Genomic DNA, 26,459 nt, shown 5'->3' with positions numbered 1-26,459 from the left:
ATGTGATCTAATTTGAATGTCTGAAAGGATTCAGGAAACACAATACCAGTCATTGTGCATGGTAATCGCAGAAAAAGCAGATAGGCAAAAATCACTATTCTGGAAATCTTTTAACAGGACAAATAATAAGGCTACAATAGCTTTTGGCTATGCTATATTCAAATTTGACTATACACTCAATGCTAAACAGTGTGTTATCCAGTCTCTGCTGTGTTTTATGGAAGTTGCAAGAATCCATGTCGTTCTATTAAATGTCGTTACTTTGTAGCCTTCCTACCGGTTGAAGCGGAGCTTTGTTTCCAACGTTATCGGATGGTTTCAGTTTCTCTTGCGCAGACGTGCACACGCATACATTGAATGAACGCTCATACCACCACACTTAATTGTATGCCTCTATGTTTGATGACACCAAATTAGCAAATATTTTTGTTTGTTTTCTTTTTCTGTCGGTCCGCGGTTCTTTGATCAATTGCGCAGCAAATGTTGAGACGAAGCATAATTTTACTCCACGGACCTCCACATCATGGACCGGTGCCGGTGTGCAGCCCATAGTTTGAGAAACGCTACTTTAAAAGACCTACATTACAAAGTTTGAACGGAGTTTGTACGTTAAATGGTTCAAGTTAAATTGGATGCCGAAAAAGTGGTTGGAAAAATAAGAAGAAGAAGCCTAGGAAGAACAGTACAGTGCATGTTCATGCTCTGTAATAAGAAGTGTAGAAAGAACAGTACAGTACATTTTCATGCACTGTAATAAGAAGACTTTGGAATAACAGTACAGTGCATTTTCATTCACTGTAATTATCCAGTAAGTCTTCTACCGAGTCTGATAGTTGACTTGATGTCTGTGAAAGTGCTTGCTCAAAGAGAGCACTTGTGTGATCATTTATGATTCTCCTTTTTACCATCATCAGTTCTGAGTGTGTGGGGACATTGACACATCAAAGAATATGCAGAAATGATCGGCTAAGGCAAAGTCTTTAACAGTTGTAGAGACATTGAGACCCTTTGTGATAACAAGTAACAAGGTCGAGGGTATGGCCAAGAGAGTGAGTTGGCCCCTGCACAAGCTGTGTTAAGCAGAAAGTATCAAGTAGTGCAATTAATTCCTTGGCATAACTGTTTTCAGGATTATCCACATGCAAGATTAGATCCCCTGATATAATAAGACCATTCAACTTTAAATCATCATATGAATACCAAATCATCACTTCACTAATTTGAAATGAAACCGTAAATGAGAGTGATGATAAGCAGACATTTCAAATTTTCTTCTTAAAATCCAGTGGACAAGTCAACCAGGAGCCATGCTTCTACAGGACCTAAGTTCATGATTTGTTTGGTGGGAGGAAGACAGTTTATACAGGGGAAAGAGTGATCTACCACATTATGATCATCCAGTCTTTTTTTACATGTCTTGCTTTTTTATTGTCTGCACATCTGCATCCAAGATATGATGGAATTTAATTGAATACAGGAAAGGGTAAACGCCAATATGTGATATATGCCCTGTTATCTATTGTAAGAGTGGTTAAGTTTTCCATGGCACATTAGTCATACAAAAGGCAGCAATGCAAAAGAAGCTTAAAGGAATTATTGCAATACAATCCCATCATACTATGTGTGAGAGTGTGTGCATGTGTATGGAATTTATGTCAATACACATACATCTAAATCTATATGAATGAGTAGTAGAAGTTTAACCATAATATATGTATGCATGCCTGTGTAATGATTTTTTTTTACCTATGTCTGGTTGTGGTACAGGGGCTTGAGACCCAGGAGGGCCAGGAGGACCAGGAAGTCCTCTTTCCCCTGGGAGACCTGGTGGTCCACGGGGTCCTTAAAAAAGATTAGAGGGAGAAAAATGAATTAGTCCCTACCAAAGAGTGAAGTGGTATACATTTTATGGCTGTCAAACAAATCTTAACTAATTAATGCCCAATTTTGCTGTGACTAAAAATGACAATGAAATGTTTTTCAACGCCAAAATGTTACTTAGCGTTACTTAGCAACAGTCCCCTCTTGTGATACTAATGTGATACTAAATGCATAGTTTTTTAGTCTTGCTAGCATATGTGGTTCCATGCAAACTTTAATAATGAGAGATGTGCCTTGGTTTATATTTCCCTCAATATTTCCCACAATTTTTAAAGTTACAAGCCCCCAGTGTAAAGTAAGATGTTGCATCATACTGTATATAGTTATATAATAACTATATAATAATAACTATATAATAACTATAAATGAACTATATAATAACTATAAATGAACGAGTTGTCGACTAGTCGTCAAGTATTATGAAAAATTAGTCGACTACCAGTGTTGTAGTACTCGAGTCCGAGACTCGAACTCGATTCCGAGTCATTAGCTAAATTTAGAGACTCGTGACTTGACTTGGACTTGAGCACTGAATGACTCGAACTTGGACTCGGACTCATGCATTCGCACTCGCGATGACTCGACTTTTTTTTGTAATATATCATAAGGCTATAATTGTAGTATGTCATTAGGCTATAATTTGCTATATGATTTTAATATCTAAATTATTTGTAATACCTAATTTGAGTTCAAGTTAGGCTACTGCTTTGTGTCATACACCGCAAGTCACATCATGTTCACATGCAAAGCAAACTAACGTTAACTTTAACACCAAAATGCCTGGAGACATGGTCGCCGCTATTTCAATGTAGTATTGCCAGGCAATATTAGTTCTCATACATGACATGACATTACCTAAGATTACACTCAGCCTTGGCTAAACATCACACACTGCTGCTGGATAGCTGGTCATCGTGACTTGGTGAACAGTGTTTTTCCTGACTGACGCGAGAAGTGAGGTTCCATTCATTCATTTTAATTTGGGGCGTGCCCTGCCGTGCTTCTGTCTGTTAATTTGCAGCAGGCTATTATCGGATGAAAGAAAAATAAACTAAAAATTTCCCCGATCAAGATATAGCATAGGCCTACTTCTTAATTTTGGTGTCATAAAATATAGAAGCATAACATTAAATTGCCTAGTAGAGTGTCCATGTAGTGTCAATTTAGGCCTACGTGTCTGTGCAAGTGAAACTGACAAACTGAACCTCTCGTGGGTAGGCCAGAAACAACTATATTTAAAACCATGAATGAAGTGGATTATTGTTACTGTTCAAACGAGAGATTTGATAGCCTAATCCACTGCACGAAAAAAAAAAGGAAATAGCAACTTGTTCTATTTCTAACAGGTGAATATCGTAGCAAATAGTAGCCTATGGCGATGGCAGCTTAAAAAAACATTTATTTCACTCATCCTGCTGAAATGAACGTAGAATGTGGCCTGTTGCGCAAAGAAATTAATTAGGCAGATGATCTGCATCTCTGTTAACCGAAAGCTAGTTTTCTTCTCTATTGTTGACATGAAATATGTCTCCATAGTGTCAGTGAAGTGATAACATTATGCAGTTGCAGGTAGTCAGCGTTCACGTCACGGGAGTCAGAAAGAAGCTACCAAGACGGACCCTGCTCTTTTTCTGTCCCTCCCAAACTGCGCTAAAATTGTGTAGGCTATTTAACAGCCAGAATTTTGAAAAAAATGCCCGGGGGAGGCCCTTTTATGATCCACACTACCTCTTACACAGTGAACACACAGTGAGGTGGAGCACACACTAATCCCGGCGCAGTGAGCTGCCTGCAACAACAGCGGCGCTCGGGGAGCAGTGAGGGTTAGGAGTTCGGTGCCTTGCTCAAGGGCACTTCAGCCGTGCCTACTGTGTCGGGGTTCGAACCGGCAACCCTCCGGTTACAAGTCCAAAGCGCTAACCAGTAGGCCACGGCTGCCCCCATCTTTCACATAATGAATTGGCACCCTACAGTAGGGATGCACGATATATCGGCGGCCGATATATTATTAGCCGATAAGTGAAAAAATGAAAATATTATTATCGGTCCGATAACAGAATTCTGGCCGATAATTTGCGGCGATATTTTTTAAAGTCCTAATTTAGGCCTACGTAAGGTCCATCTGGCTACACTGAGCTAGGCTACTTGAGCTTGGTTGGCTATACTTTTTCCTCAATATAATGTCAGCGGTGTGAATGTATTTCACCACTCTAACAAAATCTGTGGATATGCGTTCATTTGGGAATCTGTGCATCTCAAAATCCTCTCGTGAATGATCCGCCATTTAACCTTAACAGAGCGGAGCTCAGCCCTATCTAGAGCCGTCTTGTGCTGGTGTGTTTGCACTTTACCGCGCTGGTCGGGAAAACAAATAAACAAACTCGTTAGTGGTAGTAGACGGGCATAAGATACAGTCTGATAAGTTGCAGCTTTGTTCAGTTACCCGCAGTTGAAACTAAACCTAAGTTTCCTTCACAAATTCTGATTTGGTCGCTATACTGTAGCTTATTCCAAGCTGAGCCGTTTATGAGCGTTTAGTCCTAAATGAAAACGATTCAAACTCTCTAGCCACTCACTCGCAATTCACTGACGTCAGATTCACTTAAAGGAGCCACACATACTGTAGGGCTAGGCTACTTTTATGTTGTTGACTGCCGTACTATTGAGGACTATTATGAGTTCTGTCCATCATTTGGTGGTAAAATTACTACAATAAAATTATGCTTATTAAATGCTTTCCCCAAATCACTTTTCACAATTTTTTTTCAAGAGTAATATTATCGGTTATCGTATCGGTATCGGCCACAACAAACCAATAAATATCGGTTATCGTTATCGGCCCTAAAATTGTGAAACTAAAAGTGAAAGTAGGTTTACTATGCACTCCGTGTCTGTAGCTGTCTGTTCACGTCTGCAATCATTTATAACGTTCCTCAAAAAAACACATCCATGTTCCTTTGCGTCTCATGGCCACTCTAGGTTATGTCATGCTTCTGTTTTCGCAAAATTCCTGACAGTTCCTGATCACTAAACTTTTGTTTTCCTTTGCTGTCGGTTAGCAGTTGACGTAGAAGCATCTAGAATAATTTGATTTTAGCGGTGACAAATCCTGCTGAGAGAGAGTGTCACAATACAGCCCGGCCCCTTTTGATCGTGATCCGTGTTTTGCTCTTGGCTGCTCTGCTCTGTCTGCCTTCGTTTGTCCTATGCCATGCCATGTAATTCGTTCCATATATTCCCCTTGCCCACCTGTACACCTGTCCTTGGTTGCCTGATTACCTGATTGACTGCTGCATTTAAACAGGCTCACTCGGCTTCTAGGTTGCCGAGTTATCACGCTTGCCAGAGGGAGCCGAGCTCCCTTAGAGTGAGGACTGGCTCCCATGAAAACAACAAAGTCAAAAATCTGAGGGGTCTCTCATATCTGAAGGTGTCTGGCATTGTAATTTAATCTTAAACAACGCTCATTATCCATCCCTGTGTGATCTCTTATCAGGGATGTCGTTAGGCCTATTTTGGGGGCGCTGAAGCCACCCTAAGATGATCAAAAGCCTATATAGTAATAATATGCGTCCAAATTCACATCTATTATTCTCTGTTGAATTGCTCACGGAATACTTATCTCACATAAATCACACAGATGTCACATGGAAGAGCGGAACTGGAGCTTTCCAATGATATCAGCGGCTAGGTGCAAGCTGTTACTTTAGTTCGCGACAAAATTAACGTTGGACACATGAAATTTCCGAATATTTCCATTTTGCACAATGTGCTTCCACCATCTCCACTCATTACTCTCGATGGTATATCTCACGAACGCGTCACTCAATACAAGGCAAACCATAAGAATAAACAGCAGACCTTACCGGACACGACAATATGAAGCATTCTTTTGTACAGTAAGCCATTGCTGAGTTTTGAAATTGCAGCAAATTTCCACAACTTTGAGCTGAAATTCTAATGTTATAGCCCAAAATAAGGAACTTGGTTTCCATATCAAAGAATCAAAAGTTGATCATGACATGCACAGATCAACTGAGCTTTGGATAGATATTTCTACCATCATGCTTCAGGTGACATGAATGTAACAATCATGAGACTAAAGTATTTTTCCTTGACATATAGGCTGCCATAAGTATGATCACATCAGTGTTGCCAACTTAGCGACTTTGTCGCCATATTTAGCGAGATTTCAGACCCCCCAAGCGACTTTTTTGTAAAAAGCGACTAGCGACAAATCTAGCTACTTTTTCTGGCATTCTTGGAGACTTTTTGAGACTCTGATGTGATGGCATGTAACGTCCCTTTTTACTCTTATGAGTGAGCAGTGAGTTCGGCTGTGCTGTGTAAGAGTCTCATGCCTGTTTCGTTTGTGAATTGGCCTACATCGAGTTCGCCCAAAGCGTTGCCCCATGATTATAATGACTGGCCTATGTAGTATCAGCCCATGTTATCCATGGAAGTAGATGTTCTATAGATCTAACAGCTCAGACAACGTGATTGGAAGGTGCAGCAACTTCGGGTGAGATTACAACCAGAGTCAACGAGACGAGACCAATGCCATTATGACAGGGAAACAGGGACACGCTTTCCAGCACCGTTCAACAAAGGAAAGTAGGCTACAACTTCATTCACAAGCAGATAGTTCAAAATCGTGCATACAAGTTAGAAAAACCTAAAGCATTCGTTTAGGCTATGTCGCTGTTGTCAATGCAGGACAGACTGTCGGCTGAGGGGAAAAAAAATGTCGGTCTGTCTGAGTGACATTAACTAAATAAATCCAAAATATAGCCATTGTTGTAATGTTAAATTGTGTGTAGCCTATGGTGAAGTTATAATCAGACTTCAAGCTGTGCAAAGCAAATGCAGCAGTTGGGAATAGGTTGGAAATGACTGATTTTCTGCCACTTAATGCTCATTCTGGTGTATACTATGACAAGATGTACAGAAGTGTAAAGTGTATCATTACATTACATTACATTACATTACATTACATTTGGCTGACGCTTTTTAACCAAAGCGACTAACAACATGGTAAACAGTAAGTTTTAGAACAATTCTCACAATTTTAGGACAGTTTAAAAAAACATTAGAGTACAGTAAGAATAAGTGCGTCGGTGAGTGCTGTTTTTAACAGTTACTTGTCAGTTTAAAACGGCTGGTGAGTGCTAGGATCATTAAGACTTGTTGTAAGTGTTGCTATGAGAGTAGATGTTCTCTAAAGAGCTGGGTCTTCAGGAGTTTTTTGAAAGTGGAAAAGGATGTCCCTGCCCTTGTAGGAACTGGCAGTGTGTTCCACCAACGAGGAACAACAGATGAGAAAAGTTTGGATTGGCTTGAGCGTACCGGTGGTAGAGCTAGACGTCGTTCGTCAGAGGAGCGCAGCGGTCTGGAGGTAGTGTAAGTCTGTATGAGGGCATTCAAGTAGGTGGGAGCAGAACCGGAGACTACTTTGTAGGCAAGCGTTAGAGACTTGAATTTGATGCGGGCCGCCATAGGTAGCCAGTGTAGCTGGATGAGCAGCGGGGTAACATGTGCCCTTTTGGGTTGGTTGTAGACCAGGCGCGCCGCCGCGTTCTGGATCATCTGAAGTGGTTTCACTGCGCAGGCTGGGAGACCTGTCAGGAGGGCATTGCAGTAGTCGAGTCGTGAGATGACTATTGCCTGAACCAGAAGTTGGGTAGCATCTTGAGTCAAGTAAGTCCTGATTTTCCGTATGTTGTAGAGTGCAAAACGGCATGACCGGGCGACTGAGGCAACATGATCTGAGAAGTTTAGTTGGTTGTCAAGAACAACTCCTAGATTTCTTGCAGTCCTGGTCGGTGAAACAGACAGGGAGTCAAATTACTCTAATATACAAGTATGTTAAATTAGGCTCTTAAAGTTGCCTATTTCAGTAGGCCTAGGAGAAAAGCAAACAGGTGTAAAGGGGAATTAAAGGGCCATCACCGTTTTTTTTTTTTTTTTTTTTTTGGGAGGGGGGTGGTCACGACCTGGTGACGTAATTGATATGCAAATTAATGTGTGACATCATCTAGCGACATTTAGCGACTTTTGGAGCTGGCTTTAGCTACTTTCCATTTGAAATAGTTGGCAACACTGGATCACATCATACTTTTGCAGATATGGGTAGCTGTCTTGAAAACGTATATAGCATAATAGATTACCCTTACAATGACCAAACAGTTTAATAGTAAAATTACACTGAAAATAGCCTAGGCCTCAAAGGACTAATATGACTTATCTGGTTAAAAAGGGTCATAGCTTAGTCTAGATTGCAATTGTTTAAGTTTGAATATTGTTTGATGATTGTTTGATTATTGAATGATCACATAAGTTAACAGTAGTTTGTAGTAGCTATAGTTAAGCACTACCCTAGTCATGCGCGGATCTACGGGGTGGCAAAGGGTGGCAACTGCCACCCCTGGGACACAGTCTTGCCTATTTTTTTAAGTATATAGTTTATGTTCATACATGTTGGACTGTGAGAATGTGTGAAACCTGCACCAAACTCCTTTCAAACAGAAATCGCCGATTTAGAATCCCCCGCCTCCTCACAATGGTTTCACCCATCACCATCAGCGCAGTGATCCCCGCAAAATTTCACCATTGGCAGCAGATTGCTATTGGGGGAACACACACACGCAGACTCTTGGAACTCCCGGAACCCCTGAAACCCCCGTAACCCCCAACCCTTAAATAAACTTTCTAACGTGACGCTTTTGTGGTCGTCGTCCTGTTTGGTGTCTGACAGTACGGTCTGACCAAACATGGACCCAGCGCACGGCCAAACCCACATGGAAACCGACGAACCACCCACCGCCATGCAACGCCTGGAAGACACAGAGAGAGAGGTAAACCACAACACTGGTGACATTGCCTCCCTACTTCAAGCCAGCTACCAACAGCGTCAGCAGTTCCAGCAGCAACAGCAACAGCTTCAGCAACAACAACTTGCAATGATCATTCAACTTCTCACCAACTTTTCTCCTCTGTCTGCTCCCACCGGCCCAGCCCCAGCCAGCCTGCTCACCGGCCCAGCCCCAGCCAGTCTGCCCACCAGCCCAGCTCCCGAGTCTTCTGCCCAGGCCACTGCCGCCGTGGCTGCCGGAGCCCCAGAACCCTAGATCGGCTCCCTCCTCAACACCATACAAGCAAAAAGGTGGACAGTGCAGACAACATAAAACACAAAAGAATAGGGGGAATGGGTAATTTTCACAGGAGTTTGTTTAGTGCAGTGATTGCTGAGGGTATAAAACTTTTCTTAAAGTGCGCTTTTTTCCAGTCCAGGGCTCTGTATCTGCGGCCAGATGGGAGTAGGGTGAACCGGTTCAGGGCTGCTTACTATTGTGCGTGCAAGGCGTGTGGTGGCTGTGTCATTTGCATCAGTGAGGCTGGGGGTGGGAAGCTGTATTATCTTGGATGCTAAGTGTGAGATTTTAATGAGTTTGTTCTTGCTGGTGACATTTAGTATGGTGAAGAAACAGTGGGAGCAGTAGAGTAGAAGGGGTTGGATGATGCTTTTGCAGAGTAGCAGAAGGAGATGGGGGGGGGGGGGCAACATACAGTGATCTTAGTTTGCGTATTGCATACAGTCTCTGTTGTGCACGTTTCTGTGTAATGGTTACATGCTTATTGTCAATGGTGAGACCAAGATATTTGAAAGTGCTGACCTGTGCAACTGGTTGGCCATGGATGGTGATGTGAGTGAGTCCAGGGGGTGATTTTGATGCATGAATGACTAGTTCTTTTGTCTTGTCAATGTTGAGTTGGAGGTAGTTATCAGAGCGCCACAGTGCAAAATCTGTGATGGACTGGTGGTAGGCTGTGATGGAACTGTTGTCTGTAAGTAGTCCTACTATGGCTGTGTCATCTGCATATTTGTAGTAAGTGGTGTTGGGTAGTGAACTCTGGCAGTCATTTGTGTAAACTGTGTACAGGAAGGGAGTGAGTACGCAACCTTGGGGGGTTCCAGTGTTGGTGATGATGGTTGATGTTGTAGTCCCTATTTTCGCTGTCTGTGGCCTGTTGCTGAGAAAGTTGTTTATCCAGTGGATGAGGAGAGGGGTGACATTCAGGTGCTGTAGTTTCTTGATGAGTTGATGGCGCTGGATTGTACTGAATGCGGAGCTGAAGTCAACAAACAGAACTGAGGCAAAGTTATGGGGAGTCTGGAGGTGGTGAAGGAGGGAGTGGAAAAGGCATGCCACTGCGTCCTCTGTCCCCCTTTTCGGCGAGTGGGGTGAGTGCGACCGGACGGAAGTGGTTGGGCTCTGAGGGGCGTGGTTTCTTGGGTACAGGTGTAATGGTTGATGTTTTCCAGAGGGTGGGTATTGTTGCTGTCCTGTAGGATTCCCAGAAGATGGAGTGGAAGATGGGAGAGAGCTCCATTGTGCAGCACTTCAGCACCTTTGCCGGGATGCCGTCTGGCCCTGGTGCCTTGCCAACTTTGCACCTGGCCAGCTGCTGCTGCACATCCTCCTCTGTGAAGGGCGGGTGGTGAGGTTCATGGGAGGGGAGGGTTCTGAGAAGTTCCTCACAGGTGGGGGTGTGGTCATGGGTGTCGAACCGGTTGAAGAAACTGTTCAGAGTGTTTGCAAGATGAAGAGGGTCCGAGCTTGGTTGGTGATGGTGGTTATGTTCTTGACCTGTACGTTTCTTGATTCTCTGGAATGCTTGTTTTGTGTTCATGTTGCTAACCTCCTGCTCCAGTTTGTTTTTATATTGCATTTTGCCTCTGATGTCATTCTTTATTTGTCTGTTGAGTATTTTGAGAGTGGCCCAGTCCTTATTCCTGAATGCTGTCCGTTTTTCTTTAAGTGCATGTTTTATGTGGGGGGTAATCCAGGGTTTGGAGTTGGGGTATCTTTTGACAGTTCTGGTGGGGATGGTGGTGTGGATACAGAACTTGATGTAGTCAGTGATGGTGGATACCCTCTCGTCCAGTGTGTCCTGAAAAATACCCCAGTCTGTGCAGGCTAGAGAGCCCTGTAATTGCTCAATAGCGTCCTCCGACCAGAGGGTGACGCTGTGGGTTGTTGGTTTGATCCGTTTCAGTTCCGGTTTTTACTGTGGGAGGGGGAAGATGACTTTGTGGTCAGAGAAACCGAGTGGCGGGAAGGCACGTGTGGTAAAGGCATCAGCAACATTGCCATAGCACAAGTCCAGAGTGTTCTCCTTCCTCGTTGGAACATCCACGAACTGGTGGAAGGATGGCAGAACATCGTTGAGTCTGCAGTTATCACCCAGGATAAACGCCGGAGCCTCCGGGTAGGCGGCTAGCATGTTGTTAGCGTTGTTGGCTACTAGCTCTGCTGCTACCCTAGCGTTGGCGCTTGGGCAGATGTAAACATAGGTGACAACCACCGTCTGGAATTCTCTCGGGAGGTGGAAGGGACGCAGGCTCACAGTCATCATCTCCACATCTGGTGTGCAGATCTTGTTGTGGATCTTGATATTATCACACCATCTGTTGTTGACATAGATGCAGATCCCACCACCTCTCACTTTGCCTGACTGATGGGTCCTGTCAGCTCTTACGATGGTGAAGTGATCAAGACTGACCTCGGACTCCAGGACCTCCTCATCCAGCCAGGTTTCGGTGAGCGCGATGATGCAGGCATCCCTGTAGCCTCTCTCATGGAGCACTTGGCGTCCATTTTGTTCCTGAGCGAATGAACGTTCGCTAGTATGATGGAAGGGAGGGGGGCCTGAAGGGACGCTTTCGGAGTCTTGGTTTGGTTTGATCTCCGGTGGGAGTGCAACTGGTGGTTTTTGCTGGCAGAGTGCAGAGGATCGGAGCTGAAGGAGATCCGCCCGGCTGTAGGTGAGTGGTCGCTGGTTAGTAGTGCCAGTGCCAGGTTGTTGTTGTGTATAATCCATGATGTTATGAGCGTGATCGCGATGAGTGTGTGTAAGTCAGTCATTCTTGACAATCAGTAGAACGATGGGTGGATAAAGACGCAGACAATAGTGAGAACTTCTCAAGACAAACACTAGACACACTGGTACAAATAAACCGACAGTAGACAGAGACGTGACGCCGCCATCAAACATTGACTGACTGTGTGTCGTCACAGCAGAGCATGCACCGTTGGCCATTCCTCTCCCTTCGCTGGAGAGGGAGTCAGGAAACCACAAAGAGACCATCTGCTTCCACCTGCTCAGCTCTCCAGGCCAACCCCTAATCCTGGGCTACCCTTGGCTCCGTCTCCACAATCCTCACCTCGTTTGGGCCTCCGGAACTGTGAAAGAGTGGGGAAATGACTCCCACCTGACCTGTTTGCGTGCTGCCTCGCTGCCCCCCAGCTCAGTACCCCCCAGCACTGCCCCTGACATTTCTAACGTCCCTGAATGTTACCATGGCCTCCGAGAGGTGTTCAACAAGGCCAAAGCCACATCTCTGCCCCCACACCGTCCGTATGACTGTGCCATTGATCTCCTCCCTGGGGCTGCTCCACCCAAAGGTCACCTCTACTCACTATCTCCTCCTGAAAGAAAAGCTATGGAGGATTACATCAGGGACTCCCTGGCAGCTGGACTCATCCGCCTGTCTTCTTCCCCTGCTGGTGCCGGGTTCTTCTTTGTGGGAAAGAAAGACGGCTCTCTTCGCCCCTGCATTGATTATCGAGGTCTGAATAATGTCACAGTGAAGAACCGGTACCCTCTGCCTTTACTCACCACTGCTTTTGAGTTGCTCCAGGGATCCACAATTTTCACCAAACTGGACCTTAGAAATGCTTACCACCTAGTGCGAGAAAGGGAGGGTGACGAGTGGAAAACTGCATTCAACACCCACACCGGGCATTACGAGTACCTGGTAATGCCAATCGGCCTCACCAACGCCCCAGCGGTATTCCAGGCTCTGGTGAATGATGTGTTGCGGGACATGCTGAATAAATTCATCTTCGTGTACCTGGACGACATCTTGATCTTCTCCAGAACTCTGTCCGAACACACCCGTCATGTCCAGCTGGTTCTTCGACGGCTCCTGGAGAACTCTCTCTATGTCAAAGCGGAGAAATGCGAGTTCCATGCTCAGACTGTGTCATTCCTGGGATACATCGTCGCTGAAGGCAATATTCAGATGGACCCCGCAAGTTCTCGGCAGTTACCTCCTGGCCAGTTCCGGAGAATAGGAAGAAGTTGAAGCAATTCCTCGGTTTTGCCAATTTCTACAGGAGATTCATCCGGAACTACAGCGCCGTCGCCGCTCCCCTCACAGATCTGACCAGCATCATACACCTCTTTTTCTGGACCCCAGAGGCCAACACAGGCTTTCATACCCTCAAGGCCCGGTTCACCACTGCCCCCATCCTCCAGATGCCGGATGCAGACCGGCAGTTGGTCGTCGAGGTGGATGCCTCAGACGTGGGAGTCGGGGCCATACTCTCTTAACGGGCAGAGGAGGACAACAAGTTGCACCCCTGTGCATTTTTCTCTCGCTGGCTTTCACCTGCAGAGCGCAATTATGATGTTGGAAACCGTGAGCTGTTGGCTGTCAAGCTTGGCATGGAAGAGTGGCGTCACTGGCTGGAGGGGTCCACAGTTCCGTTCCTGGTCTGGACCGATCACAAAAACCTTGAATACATCCGCAATGCCAAACGTCTTAACCCCAGACAGTCCCGCTGGGCCTTGTTTTTCACCAGATTCAACTTCACCCTGTCATACCGCCCAGGTTCTCGGAACACCAAGCCGGACGCTCTCTCCCGTCAGTTTCAGAAAGATGACGGCCCTTCCCAGGAACCTGCATCAATTCTGCCCGATCCCTGCATCGTAGCTGCCCTGACCTAGGATATTGAGGAAGAGGTTCAAGAGGCCCTCCGTGACCATCCCAGTCCCAGTGCATGCCCAGACGGTCGTCTCTTCGTCCCAGAGAATTTGAGGTCCCGGGTCATACAGTGGGAACACAACTCCCACCTTGCCTGCCACCCGGGCTCCGCCCGCACCTGCCATCTTCTTGCCCAGCGCTTCTGGTGGTCCTCTTTGAGAAGGGATGTCCGAGAATTCGTCCGTGCCTGCCACACCTGCAATCAGAACAAGTCCTCCACTCGGTCCCCTGCTGGTTTACTCCAGCCCTTGCCTGTGCCCACACGACCCTGGTCCCACGTCTCCTTGGACTTTGTAACTGGCCTCCCACCATCAGGTGGAATGACTGTCATTCCATGAGGGTGCACCCTACTTTCCATGTTTCGAAAGTCAAGCCGGCCCATGAACGCTCGCTGGTCCCCGTGGCGCCTCCGCCTCGTTGACGGTGGGCTGGTGTACACCGCTCGACGCCTGCTTCGGTCCAGACGGCGAGGTAGGGGCCTCCAGTATCTCGTCGACTGGGAGGGCTATGGACTTGAGGAGAGAACCTGGGTACCAGCCAGTTGGATTGTGGACCGGACACTCATCGCCGACTTCCACCGTCTGCATCCTGATCAACCTGCAATCCGTAGGGGCCGCCCTCCGTCCCTAACTGTCCTGCCCGCCCGGCTTCCTGTCCCGTGCCTGTCCCTCACCCTGTCTCGGTACCTGTCCCGTCTTCTGTCCACGACCCTCCAGCTCCCTCCGAAGATGAGGATGTTCACTCGGACCGCTCGGAGGAGTTCTAGCCCTCCGCCGGCTCTCCTCCGCCCTCCCGACGTGGTGTTGCTCTTGGGGACTTCTGGGGCCGTCCCTTGGGGGGGGTTCTGTCATGAGCTCTCTCTCTGCCTGGTAAAACAGGCTGATTGAATCCCATTCTGTGCCACTTGGCTGCCTGCTCTCTCTCACTCTGCTCTGCTCTGCCTCACCCTCGTTAACCTACCAGCTGCACTGTATTCACCACTCATCATGCCCTGTATATAAAGCCTTGTTTTTCAGTCCACACTTGTCAGACCGTCTGCAAACCAGCACCAGTTACAGTGGGTCCCAGTTAAAAATTCATTCACTTCATTCACGATCATGGTGAATGGTGAAATGTAAGTACAACTGCAGCCGCTTGGGGGCAGCATAGTCCGCTGTGGAGTTCCACGGTCGAACCAGACGGCGCATTTGACAGCAAGGGCTGTGATTGGCCGAGTTTTCAGTGCGTTTCTCTGTGTTTTTAGCAGCCCCTGCAACATGCTAGTCCACTGTAGCCTAAGCCTTGTACATAATGTTAAACATAGTTTTGGATTCAGTGGCAAGGTTTCTTGATTGTACAGTGTCTGTGTCTCAGTAATGTTTTAAAATGAGAGCTTCGTCAGCTGGCAGTAGGCTACTTTGTCGGTAGTCATGAGAAGTTCGCTTGCTAACAGAACATAAATATGCTGCCCAGAAACCTTGTGAATAGTTCTGATTTTTTTTTACTACACTAACGAGGTTGAAATATAGACTTTGCCTACATCATCTCCTTAACAGTAATGTTAACAAAATGACAGCATTCATATGACAAAGAAAAACAAATTCGGTCACTCAAGACTGTGCCACAGCAACCAGTGTAGGCTACAGTCCTACCCAATAGGCCTACTCGAAGCAGATAGCGTTGTCTGACGGTCGAGTGGGTTAATGCACGTATTTCCAGAACAGGTCTGCAACTTTCAGGTAGTTCCGAGTTCGAATCTAGGCAGGAGCAGAGCCATATAAAGGCCTAGGCCTATTGTTATCATTTTTTGCAAGGTGTTGCTCCTGGCAATACTTGTTTATAAGACGTTTGGTGATTAATTGATAGCTGTTTTTGGGACACGTTAAACGTTCTTTTTAATGAGCGCATCCGGGGAGTAAAACGACTGTTACGCGCTGTTACAACTGTAGGCTACAATGATTGCAATACAAAAATATGCGCGCGTTAGTTTAGTTAGTTTTGTGATGTTTTGCACTTTTGCCTCATGTGTTTTCAGGTTTGAGGGCTTTTTTGGCAAGATTGACCTTGGTTAGACTCTGCATATGTTATTTCTCCGTATGGAAAATAAAGTCAATTTTCGACACACGTCTGTTATTAGTTCAATAACAAGTGTTGCTTGTTAAAACATGTGACTAGTGAAACTCAAATGATTTTAGAAATATTTAGCCAAAGCCAAAAAGTGTTAGAGAGAAGGAGAGACGCCGGTGCAGCTCAGATGTCTTAATTTTCTTTATTCTTTAGTAAAAGGTGCAGAACATTATTAAACTTTGACTAACGTTTCGATGTTCGTTAGTCAAAAACATCGACACATCGAAATGTTAGTCAAGTTTAATAATATTCTGCACCTTTTACTGAAGAATAAAGAAAATTAAGAAGACATCTGAGCTGCACCGGCGTCTCTCCTCTCTAAAATATCTGTCCTGGCCTGGTTGCAACAGATTGTGGCCAAACGACAGAAGCGCGGAGAACCCTCCTTTGTCTACCAAAAAGTGTTACTTTGTGCCCCGCGCTCCCCCACTGCTTGTGAAAGAAGGGGATGGGGGAGGGGGGCTTAACGTGAAAAAGCTTAATGTCACAAAACGGCAACGAGTCGTTTTAGGCTACAGGCCTTCATAATGGTAGGCTACAGGAAGTGGGGGGAGGGTATGGGATGACCAGAGCCGTCATCTATCGTCTTTCCAGGCACACGGCTCGTTATATAGCCTATCGACTGCCTTAACAGATAGGCTTTGCTCTTGGGTTTGGCCTTACAGCGAACTCAATGCTCTTGTTGCTTGCAGTTTGTTAAATAAAGCGATGCAGATTACATTATTTATTTCTGATTAATTGCGTCTTTTGATGTATTTTGCAACATTTGCTTGTTAGGCTGGGCTACTGTCAATGTCCTGTACAGGTCAATGTTCAACAATTGCTGGTGTAGGCCTAGGCTATTAATCAATTAGGGACTGTTCGTTATTTATTTAATTAAGGGGCTACCGGAGGAGTTTTGGGAGCGTTAGTCAAAAAAGACGTGACCCTCCCTCGCCAGCAAGAATTTTTTCTATGGCCCTCCAAAGTGATTGAGAAAAAACGCATGACCCTCCCCAGTCCCAACAATTTATTGATGCCTTAGGCTACTGGGTCAATTTGGGAGCTTGCATGCTACGGCTCCTTCCTTGAAATGCCTTGAAAAGGCTGTCTTTTGCACAATTTCACAAATAATCACCGGGACCTAAACAAACCTGTCAACTTTTCCCGGGTTTATCATGTATTTTAACTTTTTCCTCGCTGTCTTAGGAGGAGCTGCAGGGCCGTCGCAAGGGGATGCGAGGCCCTGTGCGAACTTGACAGATGCAAGGCCCTTTTCACTTACGTGCATGAAATCATGCGATAGCTTACTTTACACATAGCCAAGGCTACCGTCGGTGTATTTTAATAGTAGCCTAGTCTAATAAGCTACAGCTTGCCTTTAAGAGGGGAAATTCAATTGTATAGCCTATAACATTAGCTGAGTCACATATTTGACCATATGGTGTTTATCATAGGCTACATCACGAAACCAAATAGTGTAACAAAGGCGAACACTTTAACAGGGGGAATTAATTGGGCATGAATCATTGTGCTGAACGGTATTTGTCAATGAGCAGAAACACACACGACATTCAAACTATTGATAAGATGTACTGGTCTGTATCTATAGGCTAACATTGGACAAATAAATGACACTGACTCGCCATATCCTGACTCAGGAAAAAAAACATTTTCTTGCTTTGCCGCAAACTCAGCAATGAAATCATAGGCCAGTTTGCAGGAAGCCTAACGTCTTTTTCATAGAAGGGAGAGCCCAGTCTCTCCTGTGACATGGAGGTGCGCAAATAGTTTTTAATAGCCTGTTCAACTCAAAAAGAAAAGAAAAAACACTTTTTTATAGATGGTTATGAGGAGCAATGTGAGAGAGAAATTTGATGATCATTGATTGTTGTTTTGGGACGTTAAGCCTTTTCCATAGGCGTCAGTGAAGGAGATTGAAGAATGACCATTTTTTTATACGAAAATATTTCTTAACTACAAAAACTCAGTGTCTCAGTGTCATTCAGACTCAACCCTCTTGTTGTTTTATTATCTTTTTCGTTGTCGTTTGAACGTTGGCAAGCAGGCATGTTGCGGTTGCAATTTAAGTGAAATTTCTACAGTAGGCCTACAACATGCTGTTAGGCTGGGCTACTGTCAATGTACTTTTACAGGTAAATGTTCAACAATTGCTGGTGTACAGGTTATATAATCAATTAGCTAAATCATTTGTCCAGCTGTTTAAACATTGTTTCGTGCTACATTCAAACGCAAAAGGTGCTTTGATATATTTTTCGTTTGAACGTCGGCAAGCAGGCATGCTTTGGTTGCAATGAATGAGGATAATTGCTTTTTTTCGCATTATTTTGAATATGACTGGCTCCAGTCTCAACAGCACGTACTTTTTCCACACGCTAAGTTCTAACACACATAGGCCTATCCCCTCTCGCTTTCTCTCTCTCCATCCCTGCACACGGTGCTTTCCTAAAGGAGCTGCACCATTTTACAACAATTGCATCTACATTTTCATATTAGAATGTTTTGTCAAGTGTAAGCTTAAACTACCGTGATCAATTTAAGTTCCCGTGCCCCCGCTGCGTCATGGAAGCAGTAAGTCAGTCGCATCAAAAATAGTAGTGGCACCCAAGTGACACCTTGTGGTTGTTTGTGTCAACTGCAGTTTGTGCCATTTCTGCTGAGAAAATGGGGTGCGTGATTCATGAAGGAACCTGTCCAAACTTAACGGGGACCCACTGTACCTGCCTGTCTTGGAAAACGCCTATGACTCTTTGCCTGTGAACCCGGACCCGCTCGACTACTTCTTTGATCTCCAGCCCTGGTAATCTTGACCTGCCTTCCGTATCTCTTCTACGAATACCGCCTAGCCCTTGACTGTACTGCTGCTTCGTTTCAATTGCTGTTGTGTGTGTGTGTGTTTCCCCCAGGACTTTCCGGATCATCCAGCTCCTGCCATCACTGCTCGGCTATTGGGGGAACACACACACACAGACTCTTGGAACTCCCAGAACCCCTGAAACCCCCGTAACCCCCAACCCTTAAATAAACTTTCTAATGTGACGCTTTTGTGGTCCTTGTCCTGTTTGGTGTCTGACACCAAATCATCAGAATCTTGTTTCAATCCATATAACCTAAATCTACTGTGATGGCTTATTTTATAAATGTATCCATATTCCCTCAAAACTAACTAGAAGAAATCATTTGAGGGGTCATTTTTTAAAAGACTTCTCTGGGGGAACATACCTCCAAACCCCCCCTAGAATTGCTTTTTGACACTGTATAATTTAAGTACAGACTACACAGACTGTATAGTGATTACACAGAGAAGGAAATTCACATATTAAGCCCCACACCATCCAAAACGCCAGCTACATCTCTGATTTGCCTCCCACCTTGTGTAATGTAATGTAGAGAACAAAACATATTCAATGAAATCTGTAGAATTTTAAGTTTTGAATAATGTCCATGGCCCCCCTCCTGGAACCTCATGCCACCCCAGGAAAAAATCTCTAGATCCACCCCTGACCCTAGTTCAACTTAAAAAGAGAACTGATCAAATGCTACAGGAGAGGAAAGGCGGAGAGAAAAGGCAGTGTGTAATTTCTCAATCTGTACATCTGCTTTTAATAATAATAATAATAAGCTTTATTTGTATAGCACCTTTCATTCACAGAATGCAGCTCAAAGTGCTTTACATTTGAAGCATGTAACACAATAATAGTCGGTCAGTCATTATCAATCACTTTTCTTCATTGCTAGGGGCCGTTTATGATCAACTCAGCAACATATCAAAATATAGAAAATGACATGTCATAAGACTGGCAGCCTTAACCCTCTTACCCCCCACAAGCACGCCATATGGCAACTGTGGCAAGGAAAAACTCCCATATTACAGGAAGAAACCTTGAGCAGAACCTGACTTAATAGGGGGAGCCCATCTGCTTCTGGCTGGCTGCGCCCTCCAATAGCAGCAGATGTAGAATAATCTGAAAAAGTAGTCTACAGGATAAGATGAGTTAACTAAAAGCTTTCCTGTACAGGTATGTTTTCAGATCTTTTTAAAAAATATTTACTGAACCCGCCTGCTTGATGTACAGAGGCAGGGTGTTCCATAGTTTGGGGGCATAATGGATAAAAGCAGCTTCTCCACTTTGTGGAGCACTTTGGGTACGATTAAAAGATTAGAATTGGATGATCCAAGTTTCCTTTGTGGTTGATAAGATATTAAAAGCTCAGAGATATATGAAGGTGCTATGCCATTCAGAGCTTTATAAGTAATTAACATAACCTTAAAATCAATTCTATAGGAAATAGGGAGCCAGTGCAGTTCAGCCAACACAGGGGTGATATGTTCTCTCTTCTTAGTCTTAGTTAAAAGTCTAGCCGCAGAGTTCTGTATGAGTGCCAATTTCTTTAGATGTTTTTTGGGAAGACCAGTGAAAAGTGCATTGCAGTAGTCTAACCTGCTAGTGATAAAGGCGTGAATTAGTTTTTCTGCATCTTGTTGAGTTAAAAAGGGCTGCACTTTGGCAATGTTTCTCAAGTGGAAATAGGCTGTCTGAGTAACTTTACTGATATGGGGCTTAAAACTTAACTCTGTATCTAAGATGACACCGAGGCTTGTTACTTTTGGTTTGACCTGGTGCGCCAAGTTCCCCAGATTACTAAGAACAATATCTCGCTTTAGTTTTGGTCCAACCAAAAGTACCTCTGTTTTATCATCATTTAGTTTCAAAAAATGTTTGCTCATCCACTGATTAATGGAGGTTAGGCATGCAGTGAGGGAGCAAAGGCCATCTGGGTTAGTTGGCTCCACAGAAATATACAATTGGGTATCATCTGCGTAGCTGTGGAAGTTTACATTATGCTGACTTATGACGTTTCCCAATGGAAGCATATATAGGGAAAATAGCAGGGGACCAAGGCAGCTCCCCTGGGCCACACCAAAAGGCAAGTCATGTTTTTCAGATACATGATCTCCTAGACTGATATATACAGTAATGTAGGTTTGAAACCAGTTTAGAGCATTATCAGAGAGACCCACCCACTTCGCAAGGCGGTGAATTAGGATGCTATGATCAATGGTGTCAAATGCCACACTCAAATCCAGAAGAAAAGGATTGAGACTTTATTTGAGTCAGTAGCCAGTCTGAGATCATTGACTATTTTTACTAGAGCCGTTTCTGTGCTGTGATTTGATCTAAAACCTGATTGGAATTTTTCAAGGATACTGTTTTCGTTGAGGAAGGTATTTAACTGATTACAAACAACTTTTTCAAGTACTTTGCTCAGGAACGGTAGATTTGATATAGGCCTGTAGTTGCTCAGATTGGTATGGTCAAGATTTGACTTTTTAAGTAAAGGTTTCACAACAGCGGTTTTAAAAGCAGTTGGAAATATACCTGTTTCTAATGAGGTATTTATTACCTTGAGAATAAAGGGAGCTAAGCTATCATATACTTTTTTGAGGAATCTAGTAGGGATTGGATCTAACACACATGTTGAGGAGCCGGTTACATATAATTCCATGGTATTCTGCAACTTTCACATTCTGTAAGCGATGGCTCAAGAGAGGATTATTGTGCAAGTCTAGTCAGTGTTCTCTTAGTCAGGTTTTCACTTCACTTATGAGTAACCCCTTACAAAAAATAACTATAGAAATCTTTTAGTGTTTTGTATTGTATATTATTATTACAAGCATGATCACATCATATATTTTCCCACATATGGGTAGCCTATACTGTCTTAAAAACGATATAGCCTAGTATAACAGATGGCCCTTACAATGAGCTTACTGTAATAGTAAATGTAGGCCTACATGAGATAGAGACCCCCCTAAAAAGATAATTAAAGTAAATAAAGACAAAAAGATCATTCGAGCCCTGTAGGGCTGTCACTTTTTATTCGATATTCGAATATGCATTCGAACATGATGTGAAATATCCGTAGTCGTTTTTAGTGCCATGTGTAGCACATTTTTACAGTCTTTGATTAGTTCTAAACATATTGTAGCATTGGCCCATGACCAAATCAAGCCAATAATATCCAATAGCCAGTAGCCATAATAATGACTGGAGCCAGAGTCCTCAATAGCCACCTTGTTTCAAAAATGGAAGATAACGCACAGAATGGCCAGCCTGAGCGGATAATTACAGATAACTCATCTAAAAAGTGGTATCTGGAAATACTTTGGGTTCTACACCGTAGATGGTAAAGTAACCTAAAGATAATGTAGTTTGCCGACTCTGCAAAAAACAGTTTACTTACGCATCCACGACATCAAATCTTTGCGCTCACCTGTCGAGTTACCATCCAAATGAGTCACAGTAGACGGCCAGAGCATTGCCAGGCGTCCAACATCGTATGATAGCATACTTTCCGTAAATCCTCAAATTATGTCCGGGGTCTGCTATTTAAGGCTGCGCAAAGCACAGGTATTTATTTGGGGCAGGCTTGTATTCGAGGCAGGCCTTTATTTCTTACATTGTGCATTTTATTGTGAGACATGCGTTTTGTTTGGAGCAGCATACTGTTTTATTAGCTAAATGTTGAGACTGATGGGCACTTAAATCTAGGGGGTATTTGATGGTTCACTGTTAAGTTTCATGTAGTTGAAAGAGTGTCGGAATTTCCAGCTGTTTATTATGAGACAAGGCAGTCGCTTTCACTCATTCATTGAACGTGGGCTGTGCTCCAATGGAAACCCTATTGCGTAGACAAATAGCCTATATTGAGTTATTTTTTAATTATGCAATTATTGTGTTATTCAGCTAGTTGTCATTTCAAAGAAATTACCCAACAAACACGGGACATCCCCCGGACCTTATGCGAACATTCACAACGTCCCGATTGGTCCCCAACGTCATGTTCTCTAGCGGACGTTTCGTTGACGTTATTGACGTCCGGAGCAAGTTATCCTTTGGTTATTGCGCGACGTCCGGTGCCGGACTTTCTAGGGACGTGCACCGTCAGGTCCCTCGGATGACATCCGCATTTGGTCATTTCAAAAACATCCCAAGGACGTCCTTGTGTGGGCCCGACAATAATGTTATACTGGGGACATCAAGGGGACGTCTGTTTATTACGTACACACATGGCAGCAGAGTTGAGAGAGCTCTGGCTACAGCCTGCAGGACGGAGACATCCACATCCATGTGCACCTTCGCGTTACACGTCATTACGTAGCAACATTGAGGTCAGCTTAGGATCAGCTACACAGCATTCGGAAGAAGTACACCATTGTTGGCCATCGATGAAAGTACGTTTTCAATAACCTTGAAATTTTCCTCTGGGGATGAATAAAGAATCTATCTATCTAACGTAGCAATTAGCTCACCTTTAGAAGGTTAGCAGCTAGCTTCTAGCCTTTAGCAGGTTATCTAATGAGCTAATAAGCTAACCTCTAGCAGGTTAGCTGCTCATTAGCCTACCTTAGTCTATGGCAAAATACAGTTTTATGAAGTTGTGCGTCTATGAACAAAGTAGGTTCACTGCAGATATGTAAATTATGTAGCACTTACGTTTTGAGTTTAACGTTAATGTATACTGTAACGATACAAACTAGGGAATGGATTATATCAAATTTATGTTAGCGGATGTGATTCTTGGTGTAGCTTACAAGGCGCATTTCTTCAGATAACTGTCATTACGTGATGCATGTAACATGCTCTAAATAGGCAGTGGTTTATCTAACCTAGTCATGTACTTATTATCTGTTTTATTTTCAGAATCACACACACGGCCAAATTGGGGCTGAACCGAGGACTTTTGGAGCTGAATACGATACGATAAAACTAGAGAAATGTTAAAAACAGACCACGTAGCATTTGTTTAGGGTTGCCTAGCAACAGAAGTGACTTTGCTTAATTTGTAAAGCGAAACAATCTACATTAAAGGTAGGGAATTGGATTCTGTTTTTTTGGCTAGTTTTGCAAAATCACTTGAAATCCTATTCCTAACCCACTTACAGTCACTGAGTTGGAAGCACTGAAATGAAAATTAAACAAGTCAATCATGGAACAGGCAGGGCTTGAAAAACTCCATCCAATTATTTCCAAGACTACCTAGAATCATTGGACAGTAAGTTTGTCAATCAAACAGTCGTACTATACCCCTTCCCCCATCCCCCTCACGCACATGACCCCTTTGTGCACATACTCAAAGCTCGTGACCTAGTCAGAGTAAGTGTGAAGTGCAAGTTGCTTCCGTTTGACGTTATCCTACGGTACTGGAGCTAGCTGATAACTAGAAGATAATGGCAGACAAAACGTCATCACCACCACTAGCAAACATAAAAAGGAAATCTATATTTGAGAGAGCTGGATGAGAAATGGCTGAAAGAGAAAAGTGTCACAAGAGAAACAAGAGTCATCCTAGGCGCTGCTTTCCAACGTTGGCGACAAATGAACGATCATGCTGACAGTAAAACCACAAAGTTAATGGGTCTTTATTGGCTCTTGCCTTCAGCATATTAGCAGCTACATCTGGATAACACAAACAATTGCAGTGTTGTGATCCTGGCTATTGGCTAGTAATCTTTTATAGTCAACGTCTCTTAGTTCATAAGTCTGTATTTTCTTATGTACTGTATTTAAAATATGTGCCTTCGGGCATTTGTGGAACTTCGGGCATTTGTGTAACTACAATCCTTTTGAAAGTGAATAAAGAACGTATAACGAATAAAGAGCGATTGTGTGTATGTATGGAGACTAGAGCTCATATAGTGCAATGTACACTAGCCTGGCTCGCTCTCGCGCATAAGAGTTTTCGCTCGTGCATGATTGCGCGTCCATGTTCTTCGAATGGGTGGAGTAAGGGCCAGCGTTGGAGGAAAGATGGTAGGACCATTTGAATTATGTATTTTCGAAATCTGCAGGCCGTTTTGCGAATCCCATACCCCGCCTTTAAGGATACTGCTTCTTCATGACTTGTTTAAATGTCATTGTAATTTATTTGACGCATGCTCACATTTAAAAGTGTCAAGCATTGCTGTTAGGCTATTATTAGTTTGTTTTGAATTTTTAAACAATATGGTTGGAACAATTTAGTTTAGGCTAGCCTAGGCCTACTCTGATGATGTTTTGAACAATATGCTACGGGATGCGTGACGATATGCCCATTAAAAAATCGCATTAGTTTATTATGAAAAAGACACTGTAGATGTGAAAGTATCATATCTAGCCCAGTATAAAGGTCCATGTCTACTTAACATTACTATAATGCATGAGGAGGATGTGATATCATGCATGACTGGTCGAAGCGAGAACATGAGTCAAACGGTAAGTTTAACTGATTGTGTAATTGTCGGGCAAATCATAAATGCAATTTTATGTTACGACGACAATCTCTCTCCTAGCAGCCTATGTCCATTCATAATGAAGCCTACAGGATGTAATAACGGGTAGTCACGTTTCATGTTTTTTTGTTTAAAAAAATTACCATCGCCGAAATATAAACGTTGCACACATAACGTCGTGGTGACCATTAGAAGTAGAAGTCTCGGGGACGTGCTTTAGACGTCCCGGAAAAACGTCCGTGGGACGTCGAGGGAACCCTACACAATGTTGAGGAGGGGACGTTCGGCGGGGACCTGTAGGGGACATCGCCGGGACTTTATTTTGTTTGCTGGGTACACTTCTCCATTTAAAATGTTACCTTAGCTAGGCGGCTAGCTAACTCGCTAGCAACTGGACAGTAACTGACAGCAGCTGATATATAAGTTATTTTGTTTACAAATTCGAACTCGAAAATATTACACTATTATAGGCTTGAACTATATTAGGCTTGACATGATCGCAAACACTTACAGATTATGACACCATTTTCCAAAAAACCCTCAATAAATCCAGAGATTTAATGACCAATTTATTGGTAAAATTCCACAAGTCTCCCATTGACATTAATGCAGCAACAGACCACAAATGTTCGCCTCTGTTGAAAGGGAAAAAGAAACATGTTGCAAATCGATCGCGAACGTTCGCCTATATTTGCGACTTTGAATGCACCCACTTGTCGTCTTTAAGCCTCGGTTGCTAGGTAAACAAATACAAAGCTGGCATAATATCTTTAGACTGCTGACAAACTGACTGCTTTATGTGTTCACTGAACAAAGATTATGGAAATTAAACACCACTTTTCCATCAGAAACATATTTGTAAAAGGCATAACTGGTATGATATAGAACATTATCGAAATATAGAATCAAGATGAACAATTTCATGGATTCTATAGACAAGAACGTAGCTCAGAAATTCCATGACCCGTGTGTAACCAACGAGTGACATGACTACACTTCCCGGTTACTTCCGGGTAAGTTGTGTTTACATTTTAGCTGCAGCATTCACCGTAAGCTAAGGTTTGCACAACTGTGGCCACTCGCAATTACGCTGATGTTTGCAAATATAAAACCAGGAAGTGGCTCATTCGGGTGTCTATCGGTGTCAAGGATTCTGGTGTGAGGTAGGTTTGTTGAACTGCATACCACAAACTTGTACACATTACAAATCCAGCTAACTAAACTAGTGTGTGTATGTTGTGGCTGCTGTGGTACTAACTGTGTGTTTGTATTCACAGTGAACTAGAAGTAGACCTAATGAGCACCTTCACATTTATTATGGATTGCTGTGTGTGTGCCTGTGTGTATGCAAGGTGATTCTAGATATTG

At 43.8% G+C, this 26,459-nt stretch overlaps 1 protein-coding gene across 7 annotated transcripts in view; it reads right to left on the bottom strand.

The window, feature by feature from the left end:
• The window catches only part of LOC121715559 (EMI domain-containing protein 1-like), a 127,011-nt gene that overhangs the window by 59,949 nt on the left and 40,603 nt on the right, over nucleotides 1-26,459 (bottom strand). For all 7 annotated transcript variants that reach the window (XR_006033628.1, XM_042101405.1, XM_042101404.1 and 4 more), the window contains exon 8: nucleotides 1,747-1,842. Coding sequence is in view for 6 of the 7 variants with exons in the window: in XM_042101405.1 (XP_041957339.1) it covers nucleotides 1,747-1,842 (96 nt within the window). In the remaining variant the exon portion in view is untranslated. The remainder of the gene's footprint in view (nucleotides 1-1,746; nucleotides 1,843-26,459) is intronic.

Source organism: Alosa sapidissima, chromosome 8 (genome assembly GCF_018492685.1).
Source record: "Alosa sapidissima isolate fAloSap1 chromosome 8, fAloSap1.pri, whole genome shotgun sequence".
Classification (NCBI taxonomy): domain Eukaryota; kingdom Metazoa; phylum Chordata; class Actinopteri; order Clupeiformes; family Clupeidae; genus Alosa; species Alosa sapidissima.
The sequence above is the reverse complement of the archived record's forward strand: the minus strand, read 5'-3'. Positions and strand labels throughout refer to the sequence as shown.